This window comes from Corvus cornix, chromosome 7 (genome assembly GCF_000738735.6).
Source record: "Corvus cornix cornix isolate S_Up_H32 chromosome 7, ASM73873v5, whole genome shotgun sequence".
Taxonomy (NCBI): domain Eukaryota; kingdom Metazoa; phylum Chordata; class Aves; order Passeriformes; family Corvidae; genus Corvus; species Corvus cornix.
In genome coordinates, this window is record NC_046337.1 from 4,739,437 (window position 1) to 4,767,233 (window position 27,797).

The 27,797-nt window shown below is 38.6% G+C and overlaps 1 protein-coding gene across 1 annotated transcript in view; it reads left to right on the top strand.

Annotated features, from left to right (window-relative positions):
* Positions 1-27,797, top strand: part of LRP1B (LDL receptor related protein 1B) — a 636,888-nt gene that overhangs the window by 338,178 nt on the left and 270,913 nt on the right. The window contains exons 4-7 of the mRNA XM_039555091.1: positions 1,375-1,494; positions 2,843-2,971; positions 8,480-8,737; positions 27,610-27,772. Coding sequence (XP_039411025.1) covers positions 1,375-1,494; positions 2,843-2,971; positions 8,480-8,737; positions 27,610-27,772 — 670 coding nt within the window. The remainder of the gene's footprint in view (positions 1-1,374; positions 1,495-2,842; positions 2,972-8,479; positions 8,738-27,609; positions 27,773-27,797) is intronic.

Below are 27,797 nucleotides of genomic sequence, written 5' to 3' on the forward strand. Positions count from 1 at the left end.
AAAAATATATTATCTTCCTATGCACAGGGCCCAGAAGGCAGAGAAATATACCAGAAACCACTGGGAAAATGGGCAGATTTAGACAATGTGTGGTTTATCAACCTCTAGGCAGCCTGTAGACTGTGTGGCATGCAGAATTCTAGGGAATGCCCTGAGACAATTGTGTGAAACCACTTTCTTTTTAGAAGAGTTGCATTAGAATAAGCAGTAACTCTGTGTGCCAGCCATATCCACTTTTCTCCCAAAATTTCAGCTTTATTTTGACAGTGGCAGTCGTTCCAGAACGGAAGCTTCAGGGCTCAGATGCTGATAGAGAATCTTCTTCATATTCATGTTCATTCTACTCCCAAGTAGAACTCGATGAATAATGATCAGGTGGATTAAAACTGTTCACATATTAAAGTACAGATTTCTCTTTTTCTTTAGGTCATGCCCAGTTACTTAAAGCCAGCCCTGTAGCAGAAAGTTCTCTGTCCATTTGCAGGTTATTTTCTGATCCATCTGCATAGGTTTGAAAAACACCCTCAGAGCAACTCCTTAAGCTGCATTTTTCAATCCTTTTTTTCATTTTCCTGGAGGGAAAGAAATGTTGTTCATTAAAATACTGGGTTTTTTGATCAGAAAAATTATTGAAACACAGCACACAGCTTGAGGCTGGGAAGTGTTGGAGCAGTTTTTGTTTGGTTTTGTGCTGTTTCACGCTGGAAAACACTGCAGTCTGTATTTCTACAATATTTCTTCAGTCTGTTAGCATCATGCCTTGTGCTGATGGTGTGTATTTAGGTAGATTCTATGAAGGATGTCACCAGTAATGACATATATAGCGTCCACTGTTTATTCACCATTACACATCCAATGTTAAATTATTGAGGCAGAATGTATTCCCATTGTGTGGTGTGAAGGTTATGTGTGTATCAGTAAATCAAAACAAGCTTTACAAAGTTAGAAAATCAATTGATATCAGGAATAATGAAGACACAGATGTTGAAACATTTCTCATAACCTTGGTTGTTTTTTATAACTATGACCACTTCAGGTATGGTTTTGTTTTGGTTTGTTTTTTTTCCCAAATAATTGCTATGACTAATGTGCTAAAAATGGATGTTTAGGAACAGCAACAGTACACCTCAATAATAAACTTTTGAACAACTCTTGATAGAAATAAAATGTTGATTTCTAATGTTTAACTTGCTGAAATGCAATTTTCGTAACAAGCGTTTTACAGGGTACGTGTGATGTATTTCCTGCTAATGAAAATGGTGGTGGTGTTTCCTTCCTGAGACATGCACTTAAATATATATAAAAGCTTCTGAAGTTTGCAATTTCGGAGTAATACAAATATTTAGTAGCATCTTGCTCTGTTGCCATTCACAGAATTGCTCCCCAAGTGCCAGCAGATGAATTGCCAGTACAAATGTGCCATCACCAGGAACGGCACCAGGTGTTACTGCAGGGATGGATATGAAACAAGCAGGGACGGGAGAAGCTGCACAGGTAAACAAGAAATTCACTACAACATCAACACCCAGGTGTCCTGATGGTTCCCTGTTGGGTGTCAGGGGCAGGGAGCTGGTGGACAACCAGGACAGCACTGTCGCTTCCTAACCCTTCTTCAAAGGCGTTGGTCAGGGACAAGTGTGGGCTTTTGGAGCAGGGAATGGAAAAGAGTGCCCCTAAAATGAGAGTCAGGACCTCCCTCCTGACTCTTTGGTGCTCCTGTGCCCCAGCAGAAACTCTCCTGAAGTTACTGAAGGGATCAGCTCGACTGGAGGAGTTCTGGAGCTACAGCTCAGTTGTGTTGAGTCTCTCTCTCTCCACACCTCCCCAGCAGGAGTGCCTGTAAAACTTGAAGTGTTTCACCTCACGGCCATGAAGACACACCTAGATTAGAATTTGATAAATGAACCCTCCCAAGGTCATACAGCTTAGTTGGGAACGTTACTTTGGAGTAATTAATTGTAGACTGGGAACTGTAGACTTAACTTGCAGACTGTTCTCTTCCATTTTTGAAATATATGGCTTCTTAGTTCTCTGTCCAGGTGTTTGTTTCTTGCTTTATTTTGTCTGTATTAATAATCATATTGGAGTTCTAAGGCCATATGGATGTGCTCACTACCAATCACTCCTCTCTCCAACTAAAAGTACTGAGCCAGATTCTTCATAAATGTAATTTATTATAAGTTCTTTCTCTCTATGGTTGTCATGTTTCTTGATTAAAAATATATCTTAGGAAATGATTTAAACAGCGGCTTTTTTAGAATGTCAATTTATTACTTAAACCCTCAACCACTGTTGAATAGCTTATCTTGATTTTATGGTATTATCCATATACACCCTAGTTGAGAAAATTGCTCTTTATATTTATTAGAGGAGTCTATAGTTTTAGATGTTGGATGGTGGTTTAATGGAGAAGTGGTGACAGCTCATTTAAGGAACTGTAAGACATTGCCAGCATAAATAGGTTGAGAAGGATAATCAATTATTTCCTCTCCTGAAATGTTGCTCCATTCATCAACCCTGATAACTAGTGATCTCTAGTACTAACAAGGACCCAAATGTCTCCCTAATATGATGTAGACATAGGAGACTACTTGAAATAATGAAGGTTTTATCTTTTGAAATTAAGAGCTATTGAACTTGAAAACTCCTACCCTTCATTTTGGCTACTCCAGTGATTTCAACAGCCAACATCCCTAATAAATTCATTGTTTGAGAAGGGGAAAACATCAAGCCTCACACCAAAATGACTTCATGTCTTAAACATCTCTCTTAGAATTCTCAATTTTACTGAATTTATTTTTTTTCCTAATCCTTAAACTAAATCGTGTTGATGTTCCTTTAGATCTGAATGAGTGTGACACCTATGGAAGCTGCAGCCAGATGTGTGTAAATACAGATGGATCCTACACTTGCAGCTGTGTGGAGGGTTATGTGCTTCAGCCCGATAACAAGTCCTGCAAGGCCAAAAATAGTAAGTTTTAGCATCTTTTTGCCTTCCTGAAAATATGTTGAGGTTTGGTCCTAGAGGATTCATGTGAAAGGACAGAGATGAGCACACGTGAGATGAACTTTCCTTCACTCTACTACAAAGAGCCACACAACAACCTTAGAAAAAACTTTTCCCTTATTAAGACAATACTTCAAGGGAAATATTTAAAGTTATTATCTGGATATTATTAATTAAAGCAAAATACTCAATTCAGCCAAGATTAGAAGAGTTCCCAGCCTCCCTGTTCATAAATAAATCAAAGATTTTCCTCACACAAACAAAAAAGGCTGTTTACTCTGGGAAGACAATGGAGACAGGGGAAATGATCATGAGGTAATTGTACCCTTAGGATGAAAAAAGACATGAGATTGCTTTGTCCTTGCATTATCCCAAGAGGTGAATTTCCTGATATACATATTCACATGAGGCTTTTTGTTGCTCAGTGCATGTTTTCATTACTTATAGTGGATTGGGTATTTGAGGAAATTAGTCAATTGTGCTTAATGAGGCAATATAGTACACAGTGTTTTCTTATTCAGCATAATGAATTAACAATACCTTTATATTAAAAACCCGAAAAAGTTCCTTAAGGAATTCTTCAGCATCCTGAAGCTGAAGAATATGTAGCTGAGCATGGAGCCATGTTTGTTTTATGTATTTTTAAGTCTTCCTTTTTGTAACTGTTTTGCCATCAGAAGATAGGTCTAGTAATGGTTTTGTGGGTTCCTCACCTAAAGAGCATTACTAAATATATTCTTGCTTGATCACCACTGGGAGTTAAAGAGTATTTTCCTTCTTTTACTGTTTTTTCTTGATCTATACATGGGACTTTTTTTTTTTTTTTAATCCATAGTGAAGTCTTGTGAGATAAGAAAGCCCATGCAAAGTAAAAATAACTTATTATTCTTCTTTCTCCACTGCATGAAAATCAATAATGCAATTCTAGATCAGGAAGTCCTCATGGTGCCAGTACAGGGCTTGAGGTGACCCTTATAGTTTCCCTTTTTGCACACAGAAAACTGAGTAACATCTGTGCACTGTAGAGAGCTGTTGGTGTCAAGATGAAAAAAACCACATTAATAAGGAACTTCTCTGTATTTTTTACTACTTTATCATGTTTACTTGACAGTAGTTTTCACGTTTTTTGTTGTTTTCAGAAAGGAATCACTACTCATTAATCAGAGAAACCCCTGTAGGACAATACAAACGGGAATCGTGGTGCTGCACAGAATTGAGTGTTACTCATTACATTGGGGATTTTTGTAAACACAGGGTGGCTTTGGATCAGAAGAACAGAATCCAAGGAAAAAAAAAGGTGTCTAAGGAAAAAAACAAACAAACCAGCACTTAGAAAAACTATCAACTTTTTCATTAAAGAACCTAGAGCAAATAAGGATGGATAGAGCAACCTCTCTGCTTTGTCTGCATTTGGCAAAAGTAGCTGTCAAGCAGATGAAGAGAATGAGCCGAGGAGTATTCAGCTCTGTATGTAAGAGCTGTGAGAGATCAGAAGCAGCACTAGAGGTGTAGGCTGGGCTTTCTGTAGAGCTTTCAATGTTAAGAACAGCAGATCTGCTACAAATACGAATCACCATCCATGCTGAGATCCTGGATACAGCACAATCCGAAACACCAAACCACCACATCCCAGTTGGCTCTGGAAATCAACTCGGAGGTTCCTGAATATTGAGGAGCCAGTGAGGTGCAGGAGGTGCTGGAGGCCTCAGAAGGTGCTGAGCAGGTGACACTTGTTTGTGTCTGGAGGAGCCCTGCCCTGTGCTGGGGACAGTGTGGTGACCCCACAGGTCCATCAGCTCCTGCATGGCCTCAGAGCCACTCAGCCAGCTCTGCACATGTGGGGTGGCACAATTAGCAGAGAACTTCTCAGAAGTTGCTCTTTGCTGCCCTTCAGGCAGCCAAATGCTCGGCTGGGAAGGTGGGGAGGTCTCTACCTTATTAAATTCTGCATTTTCTTCCTCAGCACAATTAAATAACTCTGGAGCTGAAAGCTTTTAGCTGCACATTCCCTTTGGGAAGGATGTTAAAATAGGTATCAAAACAGCTGGGGGCTCTCCGTGGGTTTTTTCCAGACTTTTTAGCCGTATTTTCTTTTATGAATAAAGAAGCAGTTAATGGTTTATTCTGAGGTGAAAATGAAAAAAAACCACAGCTTTGTTGAACAGAGTTTTAGAACTTATTTGTTTACCAATTTTTTATGCCTAAATTGCAAGATCTGCATGTGATGAGAAGAGTATTTAAGGAAAGAAAATTACAGAACTGGGACTATCTAGCTGAGGAAAAGAAATTCATCTGTTTTACAAAAGTTCCTGGTGTGTTTTGTATCTCCAAAGCCAATCTAGAGAGAAATGTTGTGTGGTAACAAACATTTGTCATGCAGATAAAGTGGGATGAACTGATAGTGACTAAAGAAAAAAAAAATTCTAGCATTTAAAGAAAAAAATCAGCCCTGTTAAACTGATTTGACACAATTTTCTTGTAAAATCTCACCGAACTAAGTTTGGAGACTTTAGAAATAAAACAACCCATTGGTGAGGTACACTATGGTTAAACACCAAAAGTAATGTCAAAATGAAATTGGACTGCTCAGTATTTTTTCAGATGTTTATGCAATACATATATTGGTGACAGCAAAGTCCTTATGATGCACAATGCATACCCCAGGAAAAGGGAGTTTAAGCTGCTTGTAAACACTGAATTCTGGGGTTTATGCCTTTCGTATCATTGTGGTGGAAAATACAGAAAATGCTGGCATTTCTGAGGTTTTTCTTCCAGATGAGAAGTAAGTCTGATGGCAGTGCAAAACACCTTCAATTTCTGATTTGTTGTGGCATCACTTATTGATCTGTATTTTAGACAAGATCAGGTAGGAGGGAAATGCAAGGCTTTCATCTTTTCCACTACTCTATCTTAAACATAATTCAAAGGAGGATGCTTTCATTTTAGTCAAGAAGGATGAATCATAAAACTTCCCTGGATTAAAGAGCTATTCACTTCTTATCTTTCCTATAAAATGAAAAAACAAAAACCAAAAAACAACCAAAAACAAAACAAAACAAAAAACTTGTGAAAAAATAACTCACATGAAGTCCACTTGTTTGAAAAGCTGCTGTCAGCTCACTGTAACTCATCCTAAATCCATCCACTAAACTTTTAAGCTTTGTAGACTCTGTTCTCAAGGAGCAGACAAGCAGTTTTCATGAGGGTGAAAACATGATTTCTTTAGTATCTCCTGGTTTTCATCTGCATTATGCTATACAGTAAGTTGGTTTATATATTTTTGTATGGAATTTCAATATTCTTGTACAGTTTTATAATTAATATATTATGTTTTTCAAGTTATCAAATCGACCTTTATCTGAGCAACACTGAAGGAAGCAGGTAATCTACCCTACTGTAAAAAAACATGATTAACTGCTTTAATCCATTGAATTATTTAATGTATTTACGCTTTAAAAATATAATTTCAAACCCAAGAATCTAGTTTCTGTATTTTTAATGTGTAATGGTGCCTGCTGAGCAGAACCTCTTGGCAGTACCATGAGTCCTTACAATACCTTTGCAGCCAGGTTTGATTACATCTGTTGCTCAAGAGGGTTTGAAGCAAATTCCTTTGAGGAATTCCCTCCTGTCTTAGACCCTAATTCCGAAATACAGCCTTTCTCTGGAGTTTAGTGAGGTATTAAATCCTCGTTACAGTTTTCAGTGGGCCAGTTCAAAGCAGTGCAAGGAAAGATACAGTTCTCTCTGGCAGCCTGAAACCACCTGGTGGCTTTGGAACTGAGAACAGCTCCTGGGAGCTGCCTTCTCTTTGAGGCTTTATATATTGCAGGCTGTGGAAATATCTGGCTTAACTCAAAGTATAAGAGCAAAAATAATAATAAAGATCTTTTCACACTGCTGGTAGTTGGGAAAAGTGATTGAATCCGGGAGTAGGCAGTGGTTATTATTTTGTGGGGAGAGGGGAGCTGAGCACAGAGCTGTTGGATGTGAAAATAAATCCCCAGACTCAGCAGGATGCAGATGGAAACACTCCTTTTGTACCAGTCTGGAAAGTCTGGGGTGAGTGGGTGATAGGGACAGAAGTTCTTAAGTCTGGCTTTCTTCTCAAGGGTAGCCAAAGTTGCTAAGAACAGACAGTGACTGCAAAGGGACCTGGCAGATTTCAAACAAAAATTGCAAGAACCCCCCACTACCTTATCTTTTGGTAAGGAGAAAACAAACAAGACTAGAGAGCTTCACTCATGGCTTACACCACAAGGGATTGTTTCACAAAGAAATTAAATCACTGCAGTTCTTGGATATCTTCTGAAATTCAAAGAAAAATAATGCTTGGCTCTGACTGATGGGTGAGTGGAAGTGAATGTGAGGATGATGAGGACGTAAGTTCCAAAAGTAACGCTATAAATGTGTGAATTTACAAATGTCCACGTGGGATTTTCTGGAGAGGGACAAGACAGAATATACATTATGGAATGAGAAAGAATAAGGAAACAGTAAATGAAATCCATGTTAGAAAGAATACACACTTAAACCTTACAAAAATTACATTTTTTAATATGACAAAATAAAATAAAAAAAAAAAATCATCAAGAAAGATGTTTAAATAAAAGCAGATATTACCAAAGAACAGAACACCAACTGCTGCGGCTTTGAGTGAGACCCGTGAACACTGTACTCACTGAAGTATTCTTTTCTCTTTAATCACACCTGCTGATGAAGTACCATTTGTCAAATCCTTTTATTTATGCCTTTTTTCTTTTCATCATTTAGACATTTGGAATTGCTTAGTGAAAATTTGAGAACTCCATTAGGTAGAATGTTGATTAAGAGTGCTACATGTCGATGCCGCGTTCAAACATTGATGCATTCCTTTGAAAACAAGCAGATTACATTGGGGTGAGAGCTCCTGACTTGGCAACACAAATATTGTTCACATATGCCTGGAACTGCAGCTTTTCTGTGCTTTAAGGGTTTCACTGCACTGGATTTTTTGTTAGGTTTGTTATAACTTCTTTCAGCAGCACCCACTCCTCAGTTTTTGTCTTGTTTATAGATTCTTAATGAAAAGCATCTTACAATTTCATGTGTCCTCATGAATTCTGCAGGTTTTCCTGGCCTTCATTCTTTTTGAAATATCACTAATCTGGATAGAGATAATTTGCATAAGTTGTATTTCATTTTATGACTTAGGCATGAAAAATGTTGCAATAATGATACTTGGAATTAAACAGAGGCTGTTGGGCTGGGGTAATTAATTTTCTTTAATGATATGAACCATTAGAACAGCAGGATAAAATAGACTTAATAATTTGGAATATATGATAGTTATGAAAATAAAAAACAAAACCAATTTATTGCATATCTTAAAACAAACAGGTAAGAACATTAAAAACTTCATTAAAACTGAAAAGATAAATATATCAACATACAGCCTGTTAATCCTTTAAACTCTCTTCACTTTGTTTTCAGAGCCTGCTGAAAGACCTCCTCTTCTTCTGATTGCAAGCTCTGAGATAATTGAGGTTTTATACCTTAATGGAAGCAGAATGTCTGCCCGGACCCCTGTGAAAGGATCTGCAGTAGTGACCCTGGACTACAGCTACAGAGAGGACACCCTGTGCTGGATTGAGTCACGAGATCTCTCCAGTCAGCTGAAATGTTCCAAGATATCCAAAGCTGGGAAGTTGCCGGAGGAGTGGACAATAAACATTGCCCAGTACCTTCACAGTAAGTATTTGGCAGTGTTTTAGCAGAACTGTGGTGTCTCTCCTGGGCTTGCAGTTGAAAACAGTCTTGAGACATTCAATATTGCAACTCATGCTGAAGCAGTTTTACGGTTTTTCACTCATATATTCAGTCTGAGCTGCAGTATTTGTATCTATGCAAAGGTTTTTAAGATGTGCACTTTTCTAGACTAACTGCAATGTATGGAAGTTACAAAATCAGCAGTGCAATGGAAGAAGAAATGTAAAAGGCTTCTTTTTCTCTGGCAGAATAGTGCTACATAGTGCTCGAGAGCCATTCTTTGCTACTGGGACAACATTAACAATGAAATGGAATCATCCTTGGCACATAACTATCATGGGTGTGTTAGTTCTTGAAAATACCAAAGTATTTCCTGACTTACTGGAGACAAACTGCTGCCTCTAGTTGTTTTTTTTTTTTTAATTAAGAAAATAAATTTTAAAATGCCTAAAGTCATCACACTGAATTAGACTTTACATTACAGCATTATTCCTCAGTCAGCTTTTCAATTTGTGGCACGCTGTTGTCTTCTGAAGAAGGTGTTCATCCACAGACACATGAGCATGTGAACAGACTGCAAAATATCATGCAGGGAGGAAAAAAAAAAAAAAAACAAAACCCCATTTTCTTCATCTTTCACAGAAGGTGTCCCCAGATCAGCTTACAAACCACAGCACTGAGGAGTGCAATGGTGGTGTTAATAAAGCCTTCTAAAAACTCAAGCCTGGAGTCTAATATTGGACCCAAGCTTTTGAAAAATCCTTTTAAGGTGAGATGTGCATCGAAGAATATCTCTGAACAGATCTCAAACCCTCTGACCATACAGTTCAGGAATATGCAAATCACAAATTTGATTATAAATCTTAGAGGTGCAAGTCAAAGTGAGAAATCCTGCATGACAATTGTGCTTTGGACTATCAAGATAGCTGTTGTAAGGTGTGCTCATTGATGCAGAGTAAGGGGGGTTTCGAACCTCTTTTCCCAGTTTCATATGTACTAGAATAGTAAATTGAATTTTAAAGAAACTTTCAAAACTTAGGGTTTGGGGGGTTTTTTTTGTTTTGTTTTGTTTGGTTTTGGTTTTGTTTTTTTTTTTAATTCACTACCTATTGTGAGTATTCTGCTTTTAGAGGAAACTCTTGTCATGGGCATAAATATATTTGTTTGGGCAGTTTTTGTTTTGTTTTTGCTTTTTCCTATTTTATTCAGTTGTTGTTTCTGTTTTTTTGTTTTGTTTTTTATTTTGGTTTGGTTTTTTGGGGCGTTTTGTTTGTTTGTTTGTCTTTCTGGTTTTTTTTTTTGTTTGTTTGTTTTTTGTGTTGCTTGGTTAGTTATTTGGTGAGGGTTTTTTTAGTGTTGCATTTTAGAGGACTTTCATACTTCAGATATCAAAGTACCCTTAAGTAGGGTGGTAGAATTTCATTGTATGTTTTCAATTCACCCAGCCACTGACATTTAGTTTTCCTTTTAGGAAGAGCAATCACACTAACCACAGTCCTGTGCAAAATGTGTTTTGCATTGAGCTCTGTGTGTTTGTGTGTTCTGTCACTTGTTTTCACCATCAGAGTGGACCTGAGCACTGTGGTTTGTGCTCCTCCACCCCTTCTGCTGCATTCCTCTCCCTCTGTTCCCTGCATGTGAAGAGAATTTCTGATCCCTGTGCTGTCCAGATCTGTGTTACTGCATCTGTTTGCAAAATCGAGGCCCTGTGAGGGGTTTGAAATGAATACAGTGTCTGGGATTAATGAGCTGCTCATTTTTCACGGTGCCAGCACACACCAGCCTGTGGTCTCTAATGTTCTTCTCAAACTTCATGGAAATCGTTCAATCTTACTTAGATGAAGAATAATAATTCCCATGGACATGAACTGACTGCTGAGACTTGCTCCAACTTCTTCTTTGATTTCGATTTGGGAAGTAGTGCTTAGGGACTTAAAAAAAACTTTGCTGGGAGCTCTGACTGACAAAATCTTGCAGATTTAGCTGTGGGAGTGTTTTTCCCAAGCACACACATCCACAGACACTTCTCTTGTGTTGCTCAGTGGAGCAGCATTAATCCCCACGGTCTGGGCATGTCTCCTCAGAGGGAGAGGCAGCTGAAACTTGCTTTTGTCCACCTAATTAGGATCTTCTAGACACCCCTGGAGTTATTCCTGCCAGGACATGGCAGGAATCTCATGTTGCTGTGCCTGGTATATTTGCCAGGTCATTGTGTGGCTGCTGCAAAATGGAGTTTTAGTTTTAAATTCTTCCTTTTAACTCCCTCCACCTTCTGTTACCCATCAGGTCACTTCAGCTTTTTTCTCTTCATCATACAGCACTACAACTGATGAGGCAAATTAATTCATTGTAGCATTTGTTTTCAAGTGTAATGGCATTCTTTGACAGCTCAAGCCAAATAAATGGTCATGGCCATGGGGTGAGTTACATAAAATTGTACATTCTCTTCTTCATAGGAACCTTTTTTTTGTGTTTGTGTGAAAATGAATAAAGTACTAGGGGGGAAAAAAACCTAAAAAGTTTTCTTAGCGGTGTTTGTGGAATTTATCTTTTTTATCTCAATCTTCTAATCCGTTCTTTTTGTTAGTGGGAAAAAAAAATAAATCTGCATTTGACACAAAAAGTGCTAGAAAAGTCAGTTATCCAAAGTGACTGGGACTGCTTGAAGTGGATTTATTCAAAGTGTTTGCTTCAGTGAAGGCAAGTAAGTCTTGTACTTAGGAACAAAGAATATAGATCATCTTTAAAGATGAAAGTCTACATCTAGGAAAGCAGGGACTGTGAAAATGACTTTGTTTTCATGATGGGTCATATAGCACCAGCTCCAGGTACTGAACATAAGGTTTGCATTCACAAGAGAAAGGAGATTACAGTCCTTTAGTTTCTATCATTCTCCCTCAGCAGACAGTTCAACCTGACCTCAGTTTGGTGCGATGTGTCTGTGATGGATGGAATCAGGTCCTTTGAAGCACAGGGTAGCTTGGTCTGTGGCTGTTACTCTGCAGAAGAGGAAAGGCTGAGGAGAAGCTGGTCCTTAACTCGGGTGTTTTTGCTCTGGGAGAGCAGGGTACAACTCCAGAGCTGCCCATTGTGGCTAGTAATTAGGCTAATTTCACTCTTTCAAGGTTTATTATGTCAGGGTTTGTTTGGTAGCTGTATCCCCTTACATAGGGATAGCTTTCTGGAGGCACAGCAGTATCAGCACAGGCATTTTTGTCTCAGCCAAGGCCAGGCATTGTCACGTTGTTTCATCTTTGTCTTTTTAAGACCTAGAAGTTTTTGGAAGAGAAGTTGGAAATTTTCCTCTTGGAAAGATTTATGCAGACAGTACTGGACCCAAATAGGCTTTCAGGGATAATTCTCCTGTAAGGGAGCCTTGTGCAACCTCTAGTAAAAGAGGAACAGAGATGCCTCTTTGAAACCTCACAGCAAGCTCACAGCCACTTCAGTGGGTACAGTGAGATTTCAGGAACAATTTCTTTAAACTGATATCTCTAGGCCCAAACAAACAAAAATTCTTTCTAATGGCACAAATGTGGAAAACCTCTCAATTTTCTGCCCTTTTAAAGGCATAATGTGCTATCTTCCATTAATGCTTTTGTGTGTGGGAGCTGAGAGATGGCAGGAGCAGCATCTTCTGGATGCAAGAATCTCCTGCCTCATTTTAGGAGGCATTTTGTATCTTCATCACTACAAGCACCAAGCACCTTGCATGCTCTACAAACCAGCACCAGGCAGCACAGCCTGGGTTTTAGCTGCTATTCTTCTGCAGAATAGAACAAAATCTATTCTGGGATGATACTTCAGAGCATGATATTTTCTGCTTGGCTGATGTTTGATTCAGGTTTTCTTGGCACTCGGTTATCTCAGCACACCACAACCAGTGCTGCAGTGCCTGTGCTTAGCTGTGCCACCTGTGCTCTGTGCCAACAGCCAGTGAATCACACCTCACCTGGGAAGGGACACAGGCTTTTCTCTTGGCAGCTGTGTTTGGACGGGACCACTCTGGATTGAAAGAAATGTCTTGTTTCTTCTGTAGTAATTCGGTTTTTACCTGCCAAGGTTTGGAACAGGAGATGGGCATGGAGGAGCTGGAGTCTCCAGAGGGAGAGGGATTTGCCTCTCTGCTTGTGGGACCCAGCACCTTCTACTTGCCCTCCTGGGCAGAAGCCAGGCTGGCTTTTTGGATCTCCCACATTTTGGATGTGATTGCTGTGAAGAACTTCAGACAGCGAGCCCAGAGGATATGACCACGATCCAAGAGTCTGTTTGGTTACATCACTCTTTCCTTCCCTGGTTTTGGTCCCCTAATTGCTCCTCCACCTCCTGACCTAAACCACTTCTTAGGAGCGATTATCCACAACCACAAGTGCTGGGTTCAGAGTAGCTGCAGTAATTCCCCTTCAGTCACAGAAGGAAACACCAAGCACTGGAGATGGTGCTCCTGTCAGCAATTCCTGTGAATTGCTGTGAATATTCATGGAAAATCAGAGCAGAGTTTGGCTTACTCTGGAGGAGCAAAGCTGTGAAGATCTGGGGGAAAGTGTTTATTCCTACATACAGTCTGCCCCAAACTTGCCTCCAGACAGGCACTAAGAGCTGTCACACAGTTGTAGAATGTGGGTTTGCTTTTTTCTTCTGTGATAGACAGCCCATGTGCCTTGAAGGTGCACAGAAATGAGGAGGTTTCATGTCAAAGGTCATTCATACCTCACATGGGACTTCAGTAGTGCTCAGAGCAGCTCACACAGTCATAGGGGCCAGAATGGGAGGTGGGAAGAGTGTCCTAAGGGAGTATCACAGGATACTTTTCATGTGTGTGGCATCCACTGAGCACTTCTCAAGTCCTGGCTGATCTTGCACTGCTGTCCTTGCATTCTGGAAAGACTGGACAAATGTTGGTTATGGGATAATGAACTTTCTTACTTTGTCCAAAGGTGGGCTTTCTTGGTTTTTTGGCTTTTGGTTTTATGTTTTTTTAATAGTGTCAATATCTCATTCTTAAGTGCTCTAGACAGAACCATCAGTAAATATAAAAAACTAGGACAATTTTCTCATTAACTAAATATTTGTTTAGCTTGAATTTTCCATCTCCTTTCTCTCCAGTCACTCAGTCTCCTAAGGTCCTGCAGTTCTTCAAAACAGACCATCCTCTTTGCTGTTCTGGAAATCTTGTTTTTATTTGGCCTCATCACCTTGTTATTCTTGCCATCTTCCAGGTGGCTTGTGAATGTTATTTCACACAGGTTCCAGCACAACCTTTTGCTGTGGAACTCGGTGATACTCCACAGGGAGCCAGGTTTGATCCATGTGGGTCACCCATGGTCCATCACTGTCCTGTATGTCACACTGCATCTTTCCTGAGTCTTCCTTATGTCTTCCTCAGTGTCTGTTGAGATTTTCATGTTGCCCTGTTTATGTTTTGTTTTGATTTCCATGTGCTTTTATCTATTTTAGGCCCAGGTCCCAATTTTAGTTGGGTGTTCATACTCCATGATATTTTCTTTGCAACTCTCCATACTCATTCCTCATTCTGGTGTCCCCAAATTTACAGAACTCTTGATCCAGTATTTGATACAGCCTCATTAAGGTGCTTTCCTAGTGCAGTATGGACTTTTATTTAGTGCAGGAAACGATGCTCTCTGATAATTGTCCTTTTTCAGAGAGTTTTTCTGTGCCCTGTAATGACAAGACTCCTTTGGAGACTTAGGCCTGTACAGTGTGCTCCTCTCTTCAGCTCCAGGCTAGTCTTTGTTGATTATTGGTGCTGCACAGCCCTTTTGATGGTTATCAGGGTTACTGGAAGGATAAGGGTAGTTCATATCTCTTCATTCAACCTTTCTGCTCCAACAGGCATGATCAGTTGGGTCTTATCCTTTGATTGTGCTGTGTTCTGCAAATTCCTTATCTTTTTTTAATTAATAATACTCATATAATCAGGTCTGTATCTCAATTGTTGATGGTGTTTGCACAAAAGTTAAGATATAATCTGTATAGCTGAAATCCTAAGAGGGCCTTGGCTCTAAATATTAGCTGTGAAGGGGTTCTAAATATTAGCTGTGAAGGATCTGTCTGCTTTTGGTGCATCTTTTGGATACAGGTGATACCATTTGCTTGAGATTTGTGCTGCTGGTTTGAGTATTGTCACCATAACATTGTGTTGTGTCACTCTGAGGCACAAGCTTCCATGGCAGAGAGCCTGAATTGGTGGCATTTCCCTCCCAAGTTAGGTTTTCTGCACTTAATCCTTTTTGACACCAGAGCAACTTATTAACTGCTCGTTAATTGCCACAAATGGATTTTTTTAGCCATTCAAAGATGTGATGCTATTATTTTTCAAGCTTTGTTACTCATCCAGCTTCCACAATTGATCTTGCATTGATATTGGTCAAAACCCTGTCGTTGTCTTCTGCTCTTAGCAAAGGTGGCGTGCTGTCTGGTTTTTTTTAATTTACTTTTCAGTAGTTGTGCCCTGGACAGTTAAATCTCAGACTGAGTACAGGAAATAAAAATTCTTATCTCAATGGCATTTCTCAGTGCAAAATTTTGATTGCTTTTGGTTTGGATTGTTCTTGTTTTCCCTCCTCTAAACTCCTAGGCTTTGCCTGGAACAGTCTCCTGAATGCTGTCTCTGCAAAGAGAGAGACAAAAGCTATCAGTGTTGAATTGTCATATTCCCTTTTCCCTGTTTTATCAGCTTCCTAGCTCACCATTTCTAGACTTCCTTCTTAATTGGCTTCATTGTAGTCCTAAAGAGGGACATGACTGGATCTTTTTATGACTTCCTTCCATCCCAACCCATCCTGGGTAGAAAAGCTCTTGCCCCAGGGAGGAATTCCAAGAGCAAGCAAGCAAACTCCCACAGCAGCAGAAGGGTTTTCTAAAGAAAAAAGGACTTTTTTGTCATAGTATCAGTTACCACATAAATTTATCAGTCAGAATGCTGAGGGGCTCTTCTTCTCTGTCAAATTGAATTATTATGCTTCTTGTAAAACAGTAACATTTTGATTTTGTGAACAAGGTTTTGAAGATGGAATAAAGAAATTGTGGGGGTTATAAAGATGTAATGTGTAGATAACTAGGTTTCTGCTGATGTAAATCACACAGTTTTGTAGTGAATATTTTATAAAAGAATTTATATCCTCAGATAAAACAATAGTGAAACATTGGTTAAAATAACCCCAAAACTCACAAGCAATTTTTTTTTTACATGTTTTATGGGATTAGACTCACATTTTTCCATAAAACTTTGACATCCATATGCACCATGTTGGTTTCATTTTGGTTTTTACTTGGTAGCCACTGGAACTATTCTTGGAACTATTCCACATTTCCTCAGTGTTCACAGGGGCTTGTCTTCTGCCTGTCTTCCAAGGAAAAGATAGAGGAGATACAGAGGAGACAAACAGTTGTAACCTGCTCATTTCAGTCAAGTTGTTTATGAACTTGAGGCTTCAGGTGCACTCTTAGAAACTTTCTGTACTGGTAATAAAATATCTGGTTAATATTTCAGTATATTTCAATATGCTAATTACATATGCATAACTTCTTTTGCTTTCTACTGGTACTTTATTATTGTGCTTATAAATTTCACATCTCTTACAGTTTAGCCAGTGGTTGTCTTCTTGAGTGGTAAAATATCTTTGTAAATGTCTCTCACATACGATGCTAAACAAGTTTGCTTCATTTAGACTAGTTGACAGCAAATTTGCCACACTTCCAGATATTTTTTTATTAATGCAAATATTTAATTCAGACTTCATTCAAAACCTGAAACACTTCACTAAAGTCAACTGAAGAAGTCAAGGATTCTTTTTTTTTGGTTTTTGTTTTTGGTTTGGTTTGGTTTTGTTTGGGGTTTTTTTTGTTTGTTTGTTGTTGTTTTGTTTTGTTGGGGTTTTTTTTTTTGGTTTTCCTTTTTTTTTTCATAATGCACTTTGGATTTTGTCATTAGATGAGTTCTTCTACCTCCTAAAGATTTTTCCTGAGGCACAGATCAACACTGCAGAAAACTTTAAAAAGTCTGTGTCTTCTTTGAAAGTGCTTTTGCCTTTATAGGAGCAAGGGGGACATAAAAACTATAAACTCCAAAATACAGTTTGTTTACATCCAACATCATAACTGGAACCATGTTTAGATATAAAAAACAAAGCACCAAGCAATTACAGACCAAAATCCATCCCAGGCAGAGATTTATCAGTAGCTAAAGCCATGAGGGAACAGTATTTTGTTAGCAATGAGCCTGAGCAGTGTCAGGAATTCTCTGTGTAGTCTGTGCTACCCAGAGATCTGAATCTGCAGGGAAGTGACCCACAGGGAATGGCACAACTGAACCACACATTCCACCTGCTGTATATCTTGGGGAAGCAGCAGGAAAAGGAAAAAAAAAAGATCTGTTTCCATGTCTTATGCAATGAAAAGAGTCATAGACTAAAATCACAAATATTGTGACTCCTGATCAAACTTGTGGCCTCTGGTAATTGCTGTGTTTTGAAACTCAGGTTTTGATCTGATTCTTTTTTCTACTGCAAGGAAAAGGGTAAATAGAGAGCATGCTTTTCAGAAATGAGTAATAATGTGTAATTGCATTAATGGAAGTAAATCTGAAATCAGAAGCTACATGGGTAATAAAATTAAAGCCAGCTGCTATAGCACCTTAAGATCTTGCCTAATCTGCTTTCTGTACTCAGAGTAGCCTGGGTAGTTCTGTGCTGGACTGGAGTCTATGACAGAGACACACCAAAAGGTTTGTGTGTGTCAGAATAAATAATGGACTTGTTCTTTCCTTTTCACTTTATCAAGAGCCCTTACAAAAAGATGAATTGCATGTTTTGCAAAGTTGTGAGCATTATTTAGATTGGAATGGAGATGACAAATTAAAACCAGTATCTGATTTGGGGATTTAGTATAGGATTGCTTTCTTCAGTTTTTAACTCCTTTGACTGGCAGTAGCAATGAGTGGCTCAACAGGTATTATCTCTGGTCCATGGAAATATTGGCTTTGTTCTCAATACACAAAATTGTGGATTTCTGCTTAAAATGAAGCACATTTGATTTACAACTTTCTTGTGACTTCAGCTTTTGAGTAGAACTTGAAATGCTGAAAGTCTTATGGATAGTGTCAGCATCATGAAATAAATAAAATGTAAGAACAAATTTTGTCCTTTTCACTATTTGTCAGTTGAGTTGAATAAAATAAAATCTTGTGTTTGCTTGAACATTTTTAATAGGTGAGTGAAGCACTTTTCTAAAACTGACAAATTACATACAACAAATGTTTTAACCAGAGGAAATCACTTTTGCTAAAATCAGACTTAAGATTTTCTTTGTTTTGGAAAAAAAGTGTTTGGACCATTGTAAACAGTTAAATGAGAAGGACAGGATATGCAAAGGGTCAGTTTGCTTCCATAAAATCGATGCCCTGAGGTTTCTCAGCATGTCACCCAGCAGCTGCCACTCAATGTGCTGGGCCAGGAATTCACTGTGACACTTCTGAGCTGGGGACGAAGTTTGGGTTCTCTGTGCATGTGTAATTCTGTAACATTTCTGTCACACTGTGTTAGCAAAAATAATGAGCTGGCCAAGGAGGGTGTGGGGATCTGTGCCACAGCTGGCAGTTCAGGGCACCCTTGCTCTTGTGGGCACTTTTGAACTTGACTTGAATGTCATTTCTTGCTATTTTACTTAAATGTATGATGCCATTTTTTAATATGGGGGAGGTTTTTTATATTGATATATATGGAGGTAAGTATAATGTGTTTTAAAAGATTAGTGCCTTTTCTTTTAGTGCCTTTTCTCTTCTAGTTGTGCCTATACTGAAAATACGTATTTTCCTCTTAAGACTCTTTGGAGAATATATTGTTTAGTCATTGAGTCTGTACAACTGGTTGCACAATTTAGATTTGTTTTAAACAGTTATAACCACTGCATTACCTCCAGAAACAAACCCACTGGGAAAAGGCAACTCAAGTAAGATGAAGTAATGAGAAGACGTGTTTTATGACAGTCTGTGAATGCTCTGTGATCCACGTTCTGCAGAGCAGAGCTGCTGCTGGCTGGAGGGACCTGGGTCTGGGGAGCACTTGGAGCTGTGCCCCTGCTCCACTCAGGGTCACACCATGTCCTGTGCTGCCTTTGGGATCACTCAGCACAGAACTGATCCCACATCAGGGTAGGCAAAAATTTTCTAGGCAGAAATTATTCCTTGGAGGAAGACAAGGGGACCTGGAGGAGGGTGCAGTGCATGTTTGTGTCTCTCCTCTGCACTTCATTGCAAGGGACAATTTCGTTTTACCATTTACATGAAAGGAGAGGTGATTTGGGAAGAAAGGCAACCTGCTGGTAGTCAGGAGACCAGTGTTCTTCCTAGATGTACAGGATGACATTTCCCCTCTAAGCAGCGAGTCACAGACGCTGTGAGGTTTAAAACCTGAAACGCTGAAATGATGGGGGATACAAACGTAGGAGTGGTTGGCACAAGGTACCTGGGACTTCTCTGGTTGTGAAGAGGTGGGATTATGGCCTTGCATCTTCCTGGAGTGGCCAGTTTTGGGAAGGGCTGGAAGCTGCCTGAAAGCAAAGGTCAGGTTCTGCAAATATAAGCACACTGAGTTTGTGACATATTTCTGGAAGCAGCAGCTATTTGAGTGATTTATGAGACTTTTAATGGGATCTATGGTGCCATTCTGGTTAAAGATAATGCTCAGGTAGACCAATAGCAGCACTATTGTGGTGATGAGAGAAATAAATAAACAAAAACACAGTGTCCTGATGTCTGGTTGAAAATGGATAGAAAAATAATTTATGTATAAATCTAAAGCCACGTTTTATATTTATTTCTTATTTTTATTTCTTTTATTACTGGAAATGTGTTAGCAAGGAATTTTTATTTATTTTTTAAGTGCAGTAACAATGTAGATATTTTAAGTCTGGGCAGTTGTCTTCTTTGTTGGTCAGGTCACATATAATGAATAACAGTCTTCTCCTCAAAGGTTATTATTTTGATACTGAAAATATGTAGTAAATGGCTGGAAAAAAGCGATGGACAGAGAGGGAGAAAGGGAGGATGAGGCAGTGTTTACATGGCATGCACTGTTACTGTCTGTTGGCAGCATTAGTGGACAGAAAGGGTTTTATTTCTTTGTTTTGCTCAAACTACTTTTGTAGGTGCTGTGCAGTGGTTTCAGAATCTTGCAGAAGTGCCAGCCTGCTGCTGGCATGGTGTGGTGATCCCTCTGTTGGAGGGAAGAGAGGAGATGAAGAAAAAAGCTCAATGTCCTTCATATAAGAAGCAAGTTCTTTTTCTTTCCTTAGCAACCCTAAAAAAGAGGCTCTTTCATCTAGTAAAGTACATTATAGGGTTTTGTTTCCGAAATATTATGTGAAGAAGTGAGGTGTATGTTTGCTAACTGTGCAGGTCATATTTTTTATTATTGAGAATATTTTTAGATTTTCTAGTATTGTCTAAGTTGTAATTCTCAAGCTGGATTTAAAATGGACTCTGTATGCAGATTTTAATTATATTAAAAGCAAGTTCTATTTATTTTAGCAAAGTTGGGGGTTTTTTTGGTTTTTTTTTTCTTTTTTTTTTTTTTTTTTTTTTTTTGAAAGTGTAATGTTTTCTCCTTTTCCCCTAACATGTTTGAGTTGGTGACAAAGACTTTCGTGCCCAATATGGATATGTCTGTATAAAAAAATTAAATACTCTATGGTCAGTATTACCTTCTGATTAAAATGCAGTGTAGTGATGTCCTTTGGGATTGATTTATAGCAGTGGGTTAGGGCATGGCCTCATTTCATATTGTGTAGACCATATATTGCTAACAGCAGATAGAGTGGGCTCCAAATGAAATTATCCTACAAAATTATGACCTGCATTGTAATTGCAAGAACCTACAGAATATCTGGGTGCTGTGAATGAGTGTTCTCTGACAAATGTGGCCTTCTATGAAAAATGTGCAGTGTGAGTTTTCTTTTGTTGCCCTACCCATTCTTTAAGAGTTGTCAGAGATAATTCACTTCTAAATTATCTCCCCAAAAGCATTTCTTAAGGTGCTATTGCTTACCTCTGGTATTAAACTGTTAAAACTCTCTCTGGAAGTCATTTCCCTTAAATATTTTGCATTGTGAAAGTAGCTCCATATATTTATTGGCATCTCTTTACATTGTAATAATCTACTGCTTAGCATGTCTGTGGAAAAACGTTTAAGTGGCTTTATTGTTGTGTGATGATGATTTGTGGTGTTCATAACTGCTTTCAGGGGTCAGTCCTAGGGAGGTGGTAGGTGGTGGATTTCTGGCTTTGCTGGAAGGTGGTTGAAGGAAAGGAATGTCCCAGCCTGGTGCAGCCACTCCGTGTCCCCACAGCCGCTCTCCGAGGCCACGTGCTTGATGGGATGCCTGTTGCAGCTGAATTATGCTTTAATTTTAACAGTGGGTGACTTAACTGCTCTGAAGTAAATAACTGGGTTTGATTTACAGCCTCACTAGATTTATAAGAAGCTTTTGAATGTGCAGCTAAAAAGGAAAAAAAAAAAAACCAGACTGTTATGGCTATGTACCTCCATAAATCTGTCTTTATTGTTCAGCATGAACACAGGCCACTGGGACCCCATTACAGGTTTGCAGTCACTGGGCAATGTGTGTGAAACTCAGTAATGCAGAAATTAGGAATGTTATGGTTTTCAGCTATTCTTACTTATTTCTGACATGAGATTGATGTCAGAAAATTCACTCTACAAAAATCTCAACAGTCAGGATTAAAAGATAGGGCCACTCACAAGGCCCTTATTTAATTGTTTCTCACTTTTTCCTTGCTCTTTTAACCCATTGGCATCACGGCTAGCACTGTATATACAATAACAGGAATTTCATTCATCTTACTCATTCCAGAAACTTGATGCATTTCCTGATAGAATCATCCTATAACAAAAGTAAAAGAAGAAATATCCTTAAGAATTTAGGACCAGATTCTGCTGCCCTGCTGTAAAATTCCTGGAAAGGACACAAACATTCTTGGGGCATCCTCACATTTCCTCTGAGTGTTCTGTAAAGGAATTTGTTAGAAGAGGAAGATGTGATTCTTGTTTTTGTATTATTAATACTGTTTTATTGGATTTCCAACAGGAGGAGGAGGAGGTTTATTGTTAAACCCACACTTTCACATTTCTCTCTCAGTACCTGCACAATACTCAGCCTCAGCCAATGTAGAATCATGGAATCACAGAATGGATTGGGTGGAAGATGATCTAAGATCATCTCATTCCCCTGCCACGGGCAGGGACACCTTCCACTATCCCAGGTTGCTCCAAGCCCATCCAGCCTGGCCTTGGACACTTCCAGGGATGGGGCAGCCCCAGCCTGTTCCACTTCCTCACCAAATGCCCAGAGATTTGTTCTCTTCTGTACCTGGTTGGAAGCTGAATGCCTGAATCTCAGAGTGCCTGAATCGACCACATCTCTGAGGGATTTTGTGTCTTTCTGAGCTATCAGGATGCTTTAATTAAGTATTCATAATATTTAGATTATTCTTATATTTTTGAAAATTCTTTAGCTTGTGGAAACTGCTATTGCCTCAGTATTCACATTTATAGGTTTTAATGCAGTGTATTATGCTCTAGGGTTGAAAGAAAGCCAACAATATTTTTGTCAGTAACCAAAATGATTGAAATTTAAATGATTTTACTCCACAAAGAAAAGGAAAAGCTTTCTCTTCCTTTTAGGAACTTGAAGTCTGGATGCTTTAAAGTGCTTATTTAAATTTAGTATATTTTAGGTTCTGCATTGTGCTTCTAACAAAGAGTATCTGCAAAGGCTGATTTAACTCAGAGGAATCAGATATTTGAGGATGAGTCATTTGAAAAAGATGGATGGATATTTTTCACTTGATTTTTCATTTTTCAACTTATGTAATAATCACTCTGGACATGGCTGTTAAAAGCTGAGACCCCAGCCTGTCTGACTTATTGAATGGTGACATCTTTAATAAAAATCCTATTTTTTAAGTGGCATTGCAGACAGAATTATGGCAAATTCTTGGTAGTAGAAGGGGCACAGAAAAAATCCATTCCAGCTTCCCTTTCCCAAGTCACAGTGTCAGTATAAGGCTGTCTGGGCTGCTAATTATGATCATTAATGTCAGAAGAGAGGCACAGCAAAGGCAGTGCTGATGCAGGGTTTCACAGCTTGTCATTTACGTGTATTAACACTGCTTACTGCTCTCACCATCACTGGCTGTTGTAGAATAAAAAAACCTTGGTGCTCCTTGTCATGTTCAAAACTTGGCTTTTTACTCAATGGAGGCAAAAAGTCCATCCCCAAGTGTCTTTCTGCATTTCTTCGCAACAAAATTTGTTTGTTCCTTGATAAATACATGATTTTATCTCTTTTTTCTTTCTAACTCAATCATAAATTAAATAAAGTCTGGCTATGCCAGTTACGACATTGCATTCAGAAGGGAGACATATGTGTTACAGAAGAAAAAGAAGTAATTTAAAATAATCAAAATAATTCTTCCTTTAAGATCAACTTTTGCAATAGAAAAAAAAAAATAAACCAAAACCAACAAACAACCCAGTATTCTTGTGTCAAAAAAAAAAGAGATTGTTCTAAGCACTTTCAAATATATATTTTCAACTATATATTAATGTGGGGAAAATCTAAACATGGGATCAATACTGATTTATATGTGCATATATGATGAGGTCCTCATTGCATTGATGTCCAGAATAAGGAGAAATTTACTATACAAGGCAGTAGAGGCTAAGTTCTTTCTCTTAAAATAGTGAGTGTCTGTCTCTTTCATTATTGACAAGAAGCATATGGGGAGGTCAATAAATATTTTTAATTTTAATTATATTTCATCCAAAATCATGCCCCAGTTCAACCAGAAGTTTGTCAAAACCACTCAGTTCTTACATTAAAAATAAGCAATGTTTATACTAAAGTGTTTAACAGGAAAAAGCTTGCTAATTTTTGTTTCTACATCTGGGAACAATGAAATCTGTTAATGTAATACTGATTTTAATAGACGGTACATGGGCAGAATCCTTGATTACAGCAGTAACAGAAGTACAAGAATATGTCACTGATTTTCCCTCTCTTCTGCTGAAGATCTGAAGTCTTGTCCAAGTCTTGATTTGAAAAGGAAGTAAATGTAGTAATTCATACAGTACAAGAGATATGCTGGGAAATCCAAGTGAAAGAAGACAGCCATTCTATTTTTCTGTGATTTCCATAAACTGTGGTTTGGCCATAAGACATATATTTCCAAGACCCTTTGAAGATTTAGCCACCCTCATATGAAATTATTATTTTCTCTAAAGGTCTAATAATGTCTGTGTGTTTAAAAGAAATAGGAAAAGTTCACTTCCAGACACAGTTTTGCTGTGCCCACGGTCTACATAACATCATTAAGTAGGGCAGAATTTAACCTATATGCTGTCTTAACTATTCTTTATGAAGTCCTTAAGAGGAAATCCTAGTTTTTAGAAAGTAATAAAGGAAAGATGATCCCATTTGGCAGAAATTCTCCAAGGAAACGGTTATTAATATAGGAAAAGCCCTCAGAACTATATAGAAGATTGCTCAGAATAAGTGTGTGTTTTCAAGGGGAAACATTTCTTTTTAGAGACTTCTGAAATGGTGTGAATGAAAGAAGAAAAGATTCATTACTTTAAAGATGTGAATGGACCAGACATCTGGACATAGTGGGGTTTATATATGAATCCAGAAATAGGCATGAAATGAATTCAGTAAGGTCTTGAGTACAAGAAGTTATATATATATTTTTAGAAGTCCCCAGTCCAACCACAGCCTTACCTTTGTGGCTTACAGTGCATGCAACTTGTGTGATAACTGGAGAGCCATTCACAGCAGCTTCCTGCAGATTAAACCGGGATTCACAGCACCCATTATCTGCTAACTGAGGGAGATTTCCCCTGTGGAATTTGATTTGGTGGGGGAATGGACTTGGACAATTTTTATCAGTTTCTCTTGTGAGAAGGTGGATGTGACCAATGCAGAGGGCATGGAACAGAGACAAAACCCGAAGCAGATCAGTGGGATCTACAACACACAAATGCCACTGTGTGCTCAGTGTCCAGGTTAATTGCTAATGACAGTGATGGGCTGGTTTGAGGGAAGTGTTCTTTGCATAGCAGGACACCTCTCCGAGGAAGTCTGTTCTTCTGAAGAAGAAAATTACTGTGAATTAATGTGTTGCTTTTTTCTGGAAACTCTATGATAAAAGTCTTGAAACACGGAAGGAACAGCTTTGCAAGGAATGCAGTTAGAATGAGCCTAAACCTCTCCAATAGCCTGAGCTGCTGGGATTTCCATGCCCTTCCCAAAAGCATCCTGCTGGGGAAGGGAAATTGGGTAAATAGGTGTTACCAGTGCTGTTTGACACAAAGGTTATGGTGTGGTATTGCTCCTGGATGTGTCCCTTCTCCTGGAATGTTGAGCTCACTTTTAAACTACCTAATGCAAATGGTTATCCCTAATATGACCTTGAATTAATTATTCTTGGTTTCCATAAAAAATCCTGTTTGGTGCAATTTCTTGTGATATGTTACCAAAAACCTATGGAAAGAACAGAGGAAATGTTTTATAACTGTAAGTACTGTTATGTTAACAAATCCAATAACCTGTGTGTGATGTGCCTTTCACGTATATATCACATTTATCTAAAAACAGGTACATTTTTCACACAATAAAAAGAAAAACATACCCTCCTCCAACACGCTGCTACTTAACCTTGTTCTTTTTCATCCACTTCCCAGTGTACAGCAATCATCTAGAGCTCCCATTGCAGGAATTTAATTACTAGTTTTATTTCTACAAATGTTTGAAATTGGATTCCTTTTGTACCTTTTGTCCTGTATAAACAATATTTCCAGAAATGCTTCTGTTACATAGAAGCTTATCTGCATTTTTCAAAAGTCTCCCTGAATCAGTAAACCATAAATTTTTCATTCCATGAATCCAGCTTCAGAATATGGCAAGCAGACACATCAAATATGCTTTAACTATTACGGATTTTCAGAGGCACAGAGTTTTCTTCTGGTATTTTTAAAAGCCTGTGCTATATTTTGCTTGGAAAAGGGGAGGGGAAAAAAAAAGTGTTTTCTTCCTATTGTCTAAAATACATCAGTGCTCACATATCTCACAGTGCATCTGACATTGGCCTCCGCTGGAGTTGGGATATTGGGCTAAATGGAGCATTCCTTTATTCTGGCTCAGCAGATCTTTGTAATAGGACCTATCAGGCCCAATATTCACTTTGAATTAAAAGGGAAATGAGTAGTGGAAGGGCATGAATGGGAGAGAGAGAAGACAGCAGTGAACTGTGTAATGGGGTGGCTGAGGTGGGATACAGTTGGTGTTGCTGCTGTTTCATTGAGTAAATCTTAAGCTACCTGCACTTTCAAGGACGACAAATGAGCCTCCATGTCTGTTTTAAGCAAGTACAAGGCTCATAAGCCCTGAGTTATCATCAAAAACTAAATGAAGACAATTTTTGCTCAATCAGGTTTACTTCTTGCTCTCCAGCACAGCGTGGATGTGATGGCGGCAGCAGTTTTGTATTGGATTGTGGAAAGCAAACCTAAAAATCCCACATCTGAAGGATGATAAACATACAGACAACTGAAAGTTAAAAGGAAAAAGAAAACTACTACAAGAAATTATACTGTATCACATCTGCCTTCTCTCACCATGATAGAATCTCCGCTTATGCTAGCACTGTTTTGAAACCACTGTAATATAATAAACATATATTACTTTTCTTAAAATAAAAAATTGTTAAAAGTGAACATTGAAAACATTTAACAGGGTGTATTTTTCTATTAATTGAGTTACTCTTAATCTAAGAATAAGTCTTACAGAGTGTTATCAATACAGTACGGTCAACAAGAGGAAGAAAAGAAATCTTAGTTAAATGAAATTGATAAAATTATGTTCTTCGCACTTCTCTATACTTTTGCTTACTGTAACAATAAGACTGTTTATGGGTAGGTCAGGTGACTTATACGAAGAATGCAGGATTTATAAGGCCTTTACAGAAAGTGGTTTCAGGAACTGGGTGAGAAGTTGTGTTAGGGGGCTGTGAAGCTGCCACAGTGTCCTGAGAAGGAAAGCTTCGTTGTTAACAAATGTCTCTATATTATCACGCAGGCAGTTACTTCAATGCTACTTCTTGTGGCAATTAGCAGAAATCTGGCTGCATCCAGATACCCCAGAAGTACAAGAAAAAAGTGTTTTCTATGAAAATGAATGCATAGATCTGGTGTGTTTAGACATGCTTTTTTTGTTGTTGTTTTTATTTGCTTGAAGTATTTCTAGTCTGCTTTTAGCCCCCCTCAAATATGGCCAAAAAACTCTTTTAACCTTTACCAATGTTCCATCCCCACAGTGTAGCAGACATCCTAGAACACTAAATTCAGAATTTGAGTGTCTTCCAAGTGCCTTCTGCCAGCAGTCTGGTACCATCAGCTTCAGCCGTTTCACAGGTGCACCATCATTCAGTGGTGTTACTTCTGAGGAGACCACAAAAAAGCCCACAATGACAGACTTAAAAATATTGAAGAGAGCTCCAAACAAATGTGTGTCTTTCACACCACTGAGGTTGCAGTCAGATGTCTGTACTTAAAAAGGAAAAATTCTCCCCCACCACTATTTGTGTAGTGGATTCCTTATTAGAAGCCATATAATAGATATAAAGCAGCTGGAGCTCCTTAAGTGAGTGGAGCATCTGCTGGCAGAGCAGCCAGCAGCAGCCGCTTTCTTGGATTGAAACTGCACTCCTGAGCTTCTCTTTCTTTCTTTTTTTTTTTTTTTTTTTTTTTTTTTGGCAGATGTGCAGCAAATAGCAATCGACTGGATCACGGGGAATTTTTACTTTGTGGATCACGTCAGCGACAGGATCTTTGTTTGCAGCCAGAACGGGTCAGTGTGTGTGACCCTCATCGAGCTGGACCTTAACAACCCCAAGGCCATAGCTGTTGATCCAACATCAGGGTAAGGTCATTTCTTTGCATTAGGA